Genomic DNA, 13,956 nt, shown 5'->3' with positions numbered 1-13,956 from the left:
CTGCGCAGCCCCACGAGGCAGCTGCAGGATGCAGCCTCCCACCAGCCACAGGAAATAAAACAGCCAACAATTATTTATGGATGAAAACAGACAACAACTTGATTGATTACAGCAAGTAAGCATAGTTGCCATGGCAGTAGGGCGAGGACCCACTTCCATTCCACCAGACACCCTTGAGTTTTGTCCGGCGCGAAACCTGTGTGGTGCAAGCCAAATGCAACCAATGAGGGTGGGTGAGTGCTGGATGTGGTATGGCCCTGCCTGAGCTAGGGTTGTGGCCCATCTGTACCCCACTAGACCCCTTATGGGGGTCTCCCTTATATTTGATCTTGCCCAGTGTCATTTCCATCACGGGAGGGGAGCAGCACTTCCTGACCTGCCACCAATCCTCTTCACATGCTGCAGCCAAGAAACTAAACTAGCACTGGTCTTGCCAAGCCAGGCATTCTTACACCTTGGAGACAGAGGCTGATGGCAGCAGGGCTAAGGCCTTTAAAGGCCTAGGCCCAACCCTCCACCTCCATGAGCCCTCGCAGGATTGCCTGAGGCTACAGGTGGTCCCAGGAGAGCTAGAACATGAGCGGGAGGATGATCGCTTGCCCATTGCTGTCTGGGCCATGCCATGGGACTAAGATTTACATCCGAGGTACAAGATGAACAATGACATCAATGCATTTCTACCTATTGCCTTTATACGTGCATTGGGCAAGATGGGTTTGATTTCCACCCTGTTTTCCCTTTACTACTGTGATATGCCCTGATAAGCTTAATTTGCTAGTTCCATTTGCTTTGTCCTAGCTGGGCTGCAAGACCAGTGGTCTTAGCTGACTCCCTCTTGATCATTTTATTAACTCTGTTACTAGCAAACACTCCCTCCAGGGCTATTTACTCATCCCCTATGGATTCTCTGATTGGTTGTGCTATTCCTGGATTTCCTCTGGGTGGGAACAGGCAGAAGTATTTGGGCTGCCTGTTTGAATTTTCTCCAGCACTGGAAGCTGGCAGAATTCTGCCAGTTATGCAATCTTATCTAGTATATTTGATTGTCTTGTGGGATTGTGTGCCTCTTTCTTCTGCACATAAACATGTTCCAAACACAGTATTCTTTAATCCAAGGCTAGGGCAATTATTGGAGAAAGTGGGAAAGCGCAGAGAAACTAGTTCCCTTGTTCTTTCAGAGGGGGTGGATAAGCATCCGATAAAGTGGGCTGTCTTAACTGTACTTGTGAAGCTTAGAAAAGGATTGGTGCTATATGGACACAAGCACAAAAACCTCTGAAAACCAAATCTTGCATAAAGCTAATTTCATTGATGTCAATCATTTAGTAAATCCATCATGTAACAGCTGCAAGCATCTACTGGCAGTTTGATTAACAGAACAGTTAAGACTTCTATCAGCATTTGAAAGAGGACTTTCTCTAGTGAGTGTTTTTCTATGCAGTCTCCTAGGCTGGTGATCTTTCAAATGGTGTTCCTTCAGGGATCTGTGCTGACTTTTCTACTATGGAACCTTTGGGTTGTATTCAACTAAGTTGTACTCAGAGTAGACCCATTTAAATTAATTAATGGGTCTACTGAGTAAGACCAGCATGGAATACCACCCTCCACATATTGTAGACCAGTGGTTCCCAACCTTTATGAGTGCGGGACCCCCTTTGTAAACTCAAAAAATTTTGTGACCCCCCACATGCTAATTATAATTATAGTCTCTGTTAATTGAAAAAAATACATCATGAAGTGTTAAGTAATGTCACTTTTTATTCATCTCAACAATAAATATGATGATGATATTATCTGCCCTTTACCAGAAAGTCCCAGGGCAGAATATAAACAACTTCTAACAAATTTTGAAGGATCATCAACTTACTAAGTAACTAGGGGCTTCATGCGCCAACCCCATACACGTATATACACACACACTCCCCAAACATGCACACACGTAACTCAGAGCTCCCAAATCACTCACATCCACACCCAACATCCACACCCAGGGACACACATGCACACACACACACACCCAGGGGCTCCAGAATAGGTCCCTCCCCAAATGAATCTGCTCAGATAATTACTTCTGAAACCCACAATGTGAAAAAGTTCTTTGCTATTCAGCACTGGTGAGGCCTCATCCTAACAGAGGTTGATGTGGGCGTCCCCGCATTTGCCCAAATGGGCCAAGCTCTTCTGTTTGGGAAATAACCTTTAATATTGTGCTTGATGAAACTGGCTTGGAAATTCTGCTGAATAGATGAAGTACCTCTTAATAAGTCAGCAAATGTTGTTGTGGTTGCAATTTATCAAGCTACTTACTGAATGGCCACTGTGATGACCCATTGAATGAAACAAAGATGGAGAACCTGAGGCTCTCCAGTTGTTGACGCCAACTCCCATCAGCCCTACCAGCATGGCTAATGGTTAGGAATGATGGGAGTTCTCATATCCACTACAATACAAAACTATCACCAGAAAACAAAATAAGACACAGGTTACAAGCTGCCAATCAATGGAAGATGGATCTATAGTTAAGTTACTGAGCTGTACTTATGAAAATATTTCCTATGGTGAGGGGTTTTGGTACTTATTGACATGGACATTTTCAACGTCAAATGTCTCATCTGAACATAATCCTCAAAGGACTTAATGTGGAGTGTTCTTGCTAAAGTCGTATGTGGTATGAGATGTATAGCCATTGGTAATGTCCTCCAGTGTATCCCCTCTCCCCTTTAAAATCTGACCCACCCGACATTTCAGATGTTCACATTAATATCTCTGTCAGGAGAAAAAATATATATAAAAGAGAGTTAAGTAGGTATGGATGGTGCTGTACTGTACTCATAGCCATGTGTTCCATTTCTCCATCATCAGGCATTCTTCGATGAGACTGATTATTTAGATCTACTTTAATCTGGCTTCCAGTACAGTTTTGGAAATGAAATTACCTCAGTGATCCTGATGAATAATCTTTGTCAGAAGTTGCACAGGATGAATATGACCTTTCTGATTTTCATGGATCTCTTGGCAGCCTTCAGGACCATCAATAGCGCTATCATTTTGGACCACCTCAGCAGAATGAAGGAACCATTTTCCATAGCGGGTTGGTTCCAGAAGCTGATGCTGAGAAGTGTCCCACCCTTTGGCCTACAGGGTGTCACAAGGATCTGTTTTGTCTCCCATGCTATATAACGGGTGTAGGAAACCTGTGCCCCTCCCCCGATGCTGCTAAACGACAGCTCCCATAGTCCCGGGCCATTGGCCATGCTTGCTAGGGCTGCTACGAGTTGTACTTCAGCAATATATGGAAAGCCAAAGTCTCCCCTTTCCAGCTATATAACATCTATATGAAGCAGTGACTGATGAGCAAGGCAAGTGAACAGGGCCCGGGGGCATTAATCTGCCACCTCACCCCTACCACCTGAGGGAATTACCTCAGTTCCCCTCATGAATGTGTCGGCCTGGGTGCCAACAGTATGCAGTTGACACCTGGTCATATCTCTCATACCCACTATTAAAGATAGTTCAGACATTTAAATTGGTCTCAAACAACACACCTTTCAGACTGCTGACTGGAGCTGGCCATTTGGGAATATCATTCCAACTCTGTGTCATTTGCTTTGATTGTTTCCAGGCTGGTTCTAATTTTTTAAAGGAGGGTAACTTGGAAATGCTTCTAGGTCCAGCAGTCTGACATTGTCTCCAGAGGCCTAGCTGGCATCAGTGGTGTGATGGACTCTTTTTCAGCTCTAGCTGGTTTGCCAACTATGGCCATTCCTTGATAGGTATAGTCTAGCCACAGCTATCCATGGCCACCCCCAGAATAGTTTACCTAACTAAAGGTAGCTTTACATGGGGCTAACTTTGAAGATGGTCCAAAAACTGCATTTGGACCACCCCCAGAATAGTTTACCTAACTAAAGGTAGCTTTACATGGGGCTAACTTTGAAGATGGTCCAAAAACTGCATTTGGACCAAAACACTGCCTCCAGAACTCGAATGGAGTTACAAGGTGGAGTCATAGACATAGTTTGAGGGTGTTGCACTGGCTTCCTGTAGTTTACTGAGCCCACCCTAAGGTGCTGATCTTAGGGCACTAAGCCCTGAACAATCTGCATCATGGATACTTGAAGGAGCACCTTGTCCAGTATCATCCTCCTTGAAAGATAAGATTACCATCTGCTTAGAGATTTCTGAAATATTAAGCAGTGTGTAAATGAATAAATCTGCAGCAGAGGCCCTTCTCGCCTTTTTCATGATAGTGCCCCAGCTATAGAACTTCCTTCCTTCTGAAACAAGATTGTTGTCACCTTTGGTCATTTTTCAGTGCCAGTTAATAACATTTTTATTCTCCCAGGCTTTTAGTGGGGACTGCTTCTGTACCGTTGCTGGTTTTAGTATTTGTTGCTGTGTTTTGTTTGATAATTGTTGCTGGCTGCCATTTTATATGTAAATTGATTGTTTTAATTTTTGCTATAGTTTTAGTGTTGTTACCTGCTCTGAGCAGGATTTAAATCTAAGAAACAAATGATGGATGATGGGTACTTAGTTCAATCTCCCCCCCCCCCGATCCTAGGCGGAAGATAACATTGCAGTGACAATACATGGTGAATGGGTGAAGATATGGTAAATGGGTTACCAGTGCAAAATTCGAAATGCATGCAGGGCTAAACTATGGGCTCATCCAGACGATTGTATAATGTGTGACATGATTGCTTTGTGTATTCATTACTTTTCGGTCGTCCATATGACGTCGTGCACTTTTGGGCATTTTCGTGTGGTTAAATCCGCTGTTGCATTACTGCAAAAAATTCAATTTGCCTTTTTAAATCAGGAGTCATCTGCTGTGCCTTCAGGCGCTTGGATGGAATACTGTGGACTTAACAGATGTGGGCGTGTGATGGGCGGTTCTTGGGCATTTCCCATACCCCTTCCCTCATTCTCAGCCAATCACGTATTTCCACTTTTGCGCATGTGCGCAAATGTCTGGGGAAAGCCTGGGAAAATGGAACCAATCAGAGCAATGGTGTGGTGTTGCAACTTCTACTGCGCAGATGTAAAAATCTGCAGTTGCGCAGAAGCAGCAAGAGCAGTTTATTTTTAGCCAGCCTGCGAACTGAGCGGCCGCTCTGGGTGAGATCTGCAATTGTGGTTGTGTGTAAAGCCCCCCTTTTCCTGGCTGCTCTAACTCAAGTGCGGCTGGTTGGTGCAGGGAGCTCGCTTTGCTCTTTCCGCCTCACTCGGAGACAGAAAGACACACACAGGCACACACACAGGGAAGAAAAGGAGAGCCTGGCACTTTGCAAGGGGCCACGGGAAGGAAAGGGAGAAGGAGGCGTGGGTGAAGGCAATGGAGCAAGTTTTGCCCAAAGTGGTTGGGAAGCTGCTGGGAAGCCTCTGCCACCTAAGTGGAGAGGGAGAGGCAGGCAGAGTGAGAGAGAGAATGTGGAGGAGCTGGGAGGAGTGGCCGAGTGCTGCACTCTAGAAAAGCTCCTAGACATGACACGTCGTTACCTGCGTTTCTGGAGAAATAAGTGTAATTGCCAGCTGTGTGTATCTCCAGAAACATTAATATGCATAGAGTAGAAAAGCATACAGTTGGTTTTGCAAAATATCGCAAATACAGCATGACGCAGGGGCGTAATTGCGCTTCATTGCAAAAGGGCGCCCTCCCTTGCAGACCTTCTGAAACTGACATGCTGCCAGCAGCTTGAGGAGATGGGGCAACAGCCTGCCCCTCGTGCCCCGCAGGGCTCCCCTTTCCCTCCTGCCACCTCTCCAAGGCCTCTCCCCCAGCAGGTCACTTTGGGGAGGCTCGGGGAGGGGGCCTCCCCCCTTCTCCATCTCTCCCTGGACCAACTCAGTGTGGGTAGCAGCCACAAACAGGGGGTTCAGCAGTGTTTTTTGCCCTTCGGAGCACCCTGCTTTCACGAGCGGCTCCCCTTTGGCACCCTCTTGCCTTGGGTGGCTTCCCTCATTGTCCTCAGCACCCCCGCGCCCCTCAAACACTGCCCCACAGAAGGCTCCTCCAAACAACGCTCCGGGGGGTTCGCTCAGACAGAGAGGAGAGGGGGAGAGGCTCTTCTGCCGTCTTCGCCGTTCACGGCACGAGGGGGCTGAATCGCAGCAAGTGGCTCCCTCGCCCCCTTTCTTCCCCCGTCCCTAGAAGGAGCATTTACAATCGGAAGTGATGGGGTACTAGATGGGGATCCACCCACAGTGCTGCCCGCTTCCTTCCTAGACATGACACACAGTTCTGGAGAAATAAGTAGAATTGCCAGCTGTGTATCTCCAGAATGTTTACTATGCATAAAGGCAAAAACACATACATACATTTTTGCATAATATCACAAATACGAGCAAAGAAAAATACAGGAATTATTGGCATATAAGCACCTGGAGACACACACACCCCGCCAGCCCTGCTCCAGAGTGGCCAGCAGCAAGGAACTCCATTACAGCCACAGGAAATTCAAACTTTCGTGCTCTTATGTTCAAGCGCATGCACGTTATTGTGCTTCGTTGCAAAGGGGGAGAGGAGCAAACGTCATATTTTGCGGACCAATTGGCTGATAGGGGGTTGTTTTACAGGTGGGGCTGGGAAAGAGCGAAAAGAATGTACGGGTCTTCCCACTGCGGGTGCGGGTGCAAAAAAGGCGTTTTTTTTAATCAGGAAAGAGCAAACAAACGGGCATAGTGAGGACTGTCAGATGACAAACCGAATATGGAAAACATGGATTATCCCTCTCCGTTTGGATGAGCCCTATGTGTCAGGAAAAGGTACATATGAAGCGATCTCTACTGTACCTCAATTAAACGTACCTCAATTAAACGTTTTGGTCATGATCTTTCTAAAGCTAGTCGTGACAAAGTCCCATAGAAAGCAGCACAGACTTAAGTTAGTTGTGAGACCAATTACTTCATCATTTTGGAGTGAAACTTGGTCACAACTAATTTTAGGTGAATCAAACCCTTTAAGTTAGCAAATTAGATCCTTTTTTTAAAGCACCAAAGCAAACCTAGCCCTATAATAGCCAAGACAAACTTGGCAGACTGAATTCAATGTAAATAAAGTACGAGGAGTACTTGGAGCCATTAAGATCTTTTGTGTTTTTGTTTGAGGAAGTGTTGTGGAGATGTTATGTTTACACAGAGAGTACGTACACAGGAAAAATAAGGGAGTGTTGCACAAACAGTGCTCCTTCCATAGACAGCAGAATATAAAACATGGAAAGAAATCTCTCCTAGAAAATAGGGCCATATTTACAGCCTTTTTATTTCATTAAGGCTGCTCATAACTCTAAAAATGTTCAAAACCAATACCCTGCATCATTACCCATTCATCTGGATAATTATGCCATTAGTGTCATTAATTTCTCTTAACCTAAGCATAGTTATTACCATTGGTATAACCATAGTAATCATTGTGGCTAGTGTGCTTACATGGCCCTAAAATTCTGATTCTCTTGAATTACAGCTGAATTATTTGGTTGTGTATATGGAGTCTTCTAGCTCAAGCCCAACTATGTTTTCTGATTTCAGTGGGACAACTTTCAAATATGCACTCTTAGGATTGCTGGAAATGCAAGACAGTAGAAATAATGATCATGGCTTACTGATGATATTGCTGTTTCCAGCCTGCATTCTGTATAACAGCCAAAATATATGTTGTGCTGAATGTCTATCTTGCAGCGAGGTCTTTTCTTTAACTTACAAGTACAGGGGCTCTCACTTCTTACTGAAACTGCAGCACATTTCCAGCTGTAATCTGGAAAGTATCCCCCCCCCTTCCCGCCGCCCAATGTGGCTATGAGGCTTAGAAATCATCACTGGGAGCTATTCCCCTTTTCTTTCCTTTTTAAATATTACCTAGGATCTTTTTCATGCAACTCAAGGGAAACTCCCCCCACCCCCACTCTTAGCTGCACTGCACACACTTGTGTGTGTATGTGTAAGATCTGTCAGTTTCAGTTCAGTTTCTTATTTTTCCAGCCTTAAGTTCAGTTCTCTACCGAATTTCTGCAGCCATTTCAAAAATTTTCTTTAAAAAATCCTCAAGAAACTCCTCCAGCATTTTAGTGTGAACTTCTCCTAATAAGCATAATTTTATAGGCAGTTTTGATTAATGTACACATTTTTGCAAGCAATTTCTCTACATATAATGCATTTTTGTATGTTACACTCACTCATATATTCATTTTTATGCACACTTTCCCCTAACATATGCATTTTTGTAAACATTAGTTGATTGGCAGACCGCATTGCAAAATTCGAATATGTGCAAATTTTGAAGGATGGCTCTGTTTCGGTTCTCATATTGTTTCAGAAAATGCGAATTTGAGAGATTCTACTTGAAACACAAACTGAAATCAAATTTCTTACCCATCCCTAGTTTCTGTGTGTGTCTGGACTGTGGTGGTAATGGCAGGTTAAAACAGACACAGGCTGGGGTGATTACAACCCCTCTGATGATAGGGCTGTACCTTCTCAATGTACACTGTCAGAAGACTGTACACTGCAGGCTATGAGAACGGGAGCAAGCAAGACATTTGCTGGCAGCGCTGCTGAAAATAGTTTCCCAGTCATCACTAAGTGAACCCAATCTTGGCTATAATGTATAGAGCAATTTTATGCTTTGATTGCCGCCATCACATTGCCTGCCTTCTGCTCTCTGATCCTCCTGGCTGTTTGTTGGCCGAGATGTGAAGACTTGCAGCATGACAGTGACATCCCATGTGGTACAGTGGCTCCATATGTATTTACCCGGGCAGGCATGCTTGCTTGTTTGTTTACATATATTCAATGCCTTTCATCTAAGGAGTTCAAGGTGGCATACACAGTTCTTCCCCCTCCTCCATTTTATCCTAACAACTACCCTGTGAGGTAGGTTGTGCTGAGAGATAGTGACAAGCTCGGGGTCACATGGTGATTTTAATGACTGAGAGGGGATTTGAATCCAGATCTCCCTAGCCCTAGTCTGACATTCATCACACCATACTGTTGATCAGTTTGCACACTGCACTGCAATGAAGTGGTTTGCTTAAAAATGGATCTGGCCAGGCTAGTTGCTGTTTGTTTGATTTATTTATTGAATGTCATCTTGTCATTAGTCAAAGCCTACGATTCCTGAAATTTACTGGTTGCTTCCAAAATATTACCTAAATATATATATAAAGTAAAATGGCGATTTCTAAAATTTGCTGCATTGGCATGGAACAATTTTATTCTTTTTGACTATTACAAATACATAGCCTATATAGTACTTGTTTTTGGAGTGATTTATCAGCTAAGGATTTGGGGGATCAGCTGACTTTCTCTGTTAAGTTTTCTGTCATGACTACACACATGAATACATTTCACTAAATTCTCAAAAGCTCTACAGAAGTCCTGAACCTCTCAAGTGACATTGTACCATGAGGTGGGAGGAATATCTAACCCAAAACATTTTATGAGCACTGGTTGCACTGGTTGCATATTACAACAGATGCAACAGCTTGTTTCAATTTGCAGGAAAGGGAATTAAGTTGATATACATTAACAAACAATATTTGAACTAATCCTTTCAGTAAACTAATCCTTTCAGTAAATGCTTTTACTAAGGTTCTAAATTATCATTGTGATTACAGAGTATAGAACTCAGTGGCAAACTGTTTAGATAAACAGTAGTAGGAAGGTAGTAGGAAGAGAGCATCACTGTCCACAGTAATCGTTAAACACAGATGTCATACCTGCGGTCCTAGGGTAATTAACATCTTGGTACTTGATCAAAGAACAGCAGTCTTGCATATTTTCAGGATAGCCACTTTTTAAATTTCTCGTGTAGCATCACAAATATTTATTTATTTATTAGTTTGTTTGTTTGTTTTTTACTGTCCTTTACCTTAAGATCCCAGGGTTAATATTGTATAAAAATACAATATTAAAATCGGTTCAAATAATTTACAATCAGAAGAAAAAATAAAGCGCTCTTTCTCTCTAGGTAGTCACGCGTCCAAGACCTGGGCAAAGAGGTGTATCTTCAGCATACGATGGAAGTGATACAATGACACACCTACCAAGAGACTCGCTTGTTGATCTTAACACCCAAGATGGTCTGTAGGGAATGAGGTGGTCTTTCAGATATTTGGGGCCTAAGTCATTTAAGGCAATAAAAATTAATGTGAGCACCTTGAATTGGGCCTGGAAATTAACTGGCAACCAGTGCAGCTATTATAACATGGGGGTTATATGAGTTGTAAAGGAAATGGCAGCCAGTAATCTGCTTGCTGGACCAACTAAAGTTTCTGAGTCATCTTCAAGGGCAGCCCCAAGCAAAGCCTGTTACAATGATCTAGTCTGGAAATTACCAGGCCATGGAATACAATGGCCCAGTCAGCTCTGTCCAAAAGGGGCTGTACCTAGCTGGTAAATCGGCTGTAGCTGGAAATAGGCATGTCTAGCTGCCAAGACCACCTGAGCCTCAACTGACAATGTTGAATCCAGAAACAGCCCAAACTACAGACCTGCTCCTTCCAGTAACGCAGCCCTGTGCAGCACAGGCCATCTCCCTACCTCTCAAAATCAACAACTTGGAACACTTAACACCTCTGTCATACCAGGCTTCAGCTTCAATTTATTTAAAACCAGAGCAAACATTTTTATGGAAAAGATCACAAGGAATCTCACATTTTCTCCAACAGAAGCTGTGAATCCAAATTACTAGTAATCAGGATTGTAACAACAGCCTGAGCTGGAGAAAGGAGCAAACAAACAATATTATTTATACAACACTTTAAAGGCTGAGTACTTTACACAGAGTACTTTCTCTGTTAATTGATCGTTGCTGTGATGTTTTACTCTCTGAATTAATGTTTCTGAACAGTTGCTTTGTTTTTATAGTTGTTTATTTGATGCTTTATGGATTCTATTGGCATAGTAGTTTTTAATTTGTTTTACTTTGTAAGTTGCCCAGGGAATTATCGTTATTGGATGACTGATAAATGGAAAGGATGGATGGATGAACAGACTGAATGACTGATGAATAAAAAGAAAGGCAGGGCCTGCACACAAGAAACAAGACAATGTTGGAAGATACAGAATAAAGAGAGCCAAAGGAGGGAGGTGGAATACCTTTCTTCCAGAGAATTGAGGAAGGGTAATAGAACAAGAGAGAAGAGAGGTGTTAATGAGGAGGAGTGATAGAATGTAAGCACTTGTGAGCAAGGATGAAAAGTTTAAAATGAATACAATGTGGAAAAGGAATGCCAGAGAAAGAAGAGGAGACACATGATCAAAGTGGGAGGCAGAAAGATAAGATCCATCCACATCCGTATTTATTTATTCTTATTTATTTATTACATTTCTATCCTGCCTTTCCCCCCACTGAGCTCAAAGTAACATATGTGGGTTCTCCCCTCCCCATTTTATCCTCACAACAACCCTCTGAGGTAGGTTAGACTGAGAGAGTAACTGGCTGAGGTTATCCAATGAACTTCATGGCAGAGTGAGGATTTTAACCTGCATCTCTCCAATCCTAGTCAAACACTCTAGCTACTCCACCACAAAGTCTTTTTTTGTCATTAACTGGGGTTCCAGAACATGGATACTGGCCCCCATATCAGCTGCATCTGTTTGCTACTCTTCCCTCCATAAACCAAACAGTCCCACTGTATGGTTGTGAAATCTATGTCCAAACGCCAACTACTGCTTCAAACTAACTAACATCATGGCAAGGTACTACTAGGTGTGAGGGGCAAGATGAAAGCCAAATGAGAATATGGTCACATCCACACCATACATTTAAAGCACTCTTATACCACTTTAAGAGTCTTGGGTTTTCCCAAAGAATCCTGGGAACTATAGTTTGTTAAGGATCACCTAATAGCTCCCATAACAAACTGCAGTTCCCAGGAGTCTTTGAAGAAAGCCATGACTCTTAAAGTGATATGAGAATGCTTTAAATGTGACCCATATTTCATTCTTCAATATAGAATTGCCTTGGTTGCCGCTCCTACTCCAACATCCCCCCATTATTATTTTTAAAATGCTCAGATACGTGTACCAGCAGCATGAATTTCCCAGCTTGCCTTGGTGAAAGTGAGTATTTGATGGTAAATAATGGCAACAGAATTGAAATTGAATTTCTTGTTGAAGAGATTTCATGGCTTTTGAGACATCAATAAAATGTCAGAAATAATTTTATCAAAAGGCTGTGTTTGAGCATTTACTAGTATGCCTTGGTAAATGTTGATTCTTTTCAATACTTTTATCCACACTGCAGTCTTTTAACACCTGTGGATGTTTGGGAATGCAAGGCTTTACACTGGTGCAGTACATTCCATTGTTAAAAACACACTAGGCTAAGCTTTTGCTGCTCCTGCACTTTTCAGATTGTACTTGGATTTTATATGATCAGCACAGCAGACCCAGTCACTCTCAGCCAATTATTATATGGATCCAATCACATTAATTCAACAAAATTCTCCTTAGAGACTGCCTTGCATGATTTTATGCTTTCAGATGTCATGTTTACCTTTTAAACATGCATATATTGGTGAGTAAGGCTTTGTGGAAGGAGAGCCGATAAATCTCAAAACAAAGGAAAAATGCTTTAAAATATGAAAGAACATGGATTTATTTTTCACTAAATCATATCAGGCCTCACTTAGTTCCCAGCAGATATCCGCACCTCAGTAAAATCTGACTGCTTTATCAGTATTGATCTATTTAGGAGTAGTCTGGAACGCTTCCTAGTTTCTAGCAGAGATTAATTCCACTCTCAGTGCGCATACAGATAACTGTTTCATCACACACCTATGCTTCATCATACCAGTGTGGTGTAATTCTCTTCACTATTTACCCTGGGATAGCTTGGTAATCTGTATCATCTTGTCAGTTTGTAAAGGTCATCTGTTTTCATCCAGGACTCCTCTAGACAACATGTTTAGTGAGCATTCATTCTGATTTGCTTGCACAAAGGTTATGTGGAGGTTAGACCAGGCCTGGCCTTTGTTGAGCATTCATTTTGATTTGATTGTGGGGAGGTTATATGACAATGAGCGTTCATCCCATTTGGCTTGAGTGGTGGTTACATGTCTTCCTGGTAATCATTTGTTCTATCCAGACTATACATATATTCCACTTTAAACAGTCATGGCATCCCCCAAAGAATCCTGGGAATTGCAGTTTGTTAAGGAGTACTGAGAGTTGAAAATAAAACAGCCGGTTTCATAATGCCGTTGTATAAATCTATGGTGCCGCTGCATTTGGAATACTGTGTACAGTTCTGGTTGCCTCATCTCAAAAAGGATATTATAGAGTTGGAAAAGGTTTAGAAGAGGGCAACCAGAATGATCAAAGGGATGGAGCGACTCCCTTACGAGGAAAGGTTGCAGCATTTGGGGCTTTTTAGTTTAGAGAAAAGGCGGGTCAGAGGAGACATGATAGAAGTGTATAAAATTATGCATGGCATTGAGAAAGTGGATAGAGAAAAGTTCTTCTCCCTCTCTCATAATACAAGAACTCGGGGACATTCAAAGAAGCTGAATGTTGAAAGATTCAGGACAGACAAAAGAAAGTACTTCTTTACTCAGCGCATAGTTAAACTATGGAATTTGCTCCCACAAGATGCAGTAATGGCCACCAGCATGGATGGCTTTAAAAGAAGATTAGACAAATTCATGGAGGACAGGGCTATCAATGGCTACTAGCCGTGATGGCTGTGCTCTGCCACCCTAGTCAGAGGCAGCATGCTTCTGAAAACCAGTTGCCGGAAGCCTCAGGAGGGGAGAGCATTCTTGCACTCGGGTCCTGCTTGCGGGCTTCCCCCAGGCACCTGGTTGGCCACTGTGAGAACAGGATGCTGGACTAGATGGGCCACTGGCCTGATCCAGCAGGCTCTTCTTATGTTCTTATGAGAGTTGTTAAGAGACCCCTATTCCACTCACGAAGCTACAATTCCCAGAGAACCCTGGGAAGAAGGATTGATTT

General features: G+C 42.9%; 1 protein-coding gene across 2 annotated transcripts in view; it reads left to right on the top strand.

Moving 5' to 3' along the window:
* Positions 1-10,052, top strand: part of PIGN (phosphatidylinositol glycan anchor biosynthesis class N) — a 123,458-nt gene extending 113,406 nt beyond the window's left edge. Inside the window, exon 29 of one of the 2 annotated variants that reach the window (XM_061590228.1) lies at positions 9,972-10,052. In XM_061590228.1, coding sequence (XP_061446212.1) covers positions 9,972-10,026 — 55 coding nt within the window. In that variant the 3' untranslated portion in view covers positions 10,027-10,052. Of the gene's footprint in view, positions 1-9,967 lie in introns of both variants that reach the window. The other variant, XM_061590237.1, reaches the window with a different exon arrangement.
* The last annotated feature ends 3,904 nt before the right edge of the window (positions 10,053-13,956 follow it).

This window comes from Rhineura floridana, chromosome 1 (assembly GCF_030035675.1).
Source record: "Rhineura floridana isolate rRhiFlo1 chromosome 1, rRhiFlo1.hap2, whole genome shotgun sequence".
NCBI classification, from domain to species: domain Eukaryota; kingdom Metazoa; phylum Chordata; class Lepidosauria; order Squamata; family Rhineuridae; genus Rhineura; species Rhineura floridana.
Note: the sequence above shows the minus strand (reverse complement) of the source record. Positions and strands in the feature narration are given on the sequence as shown.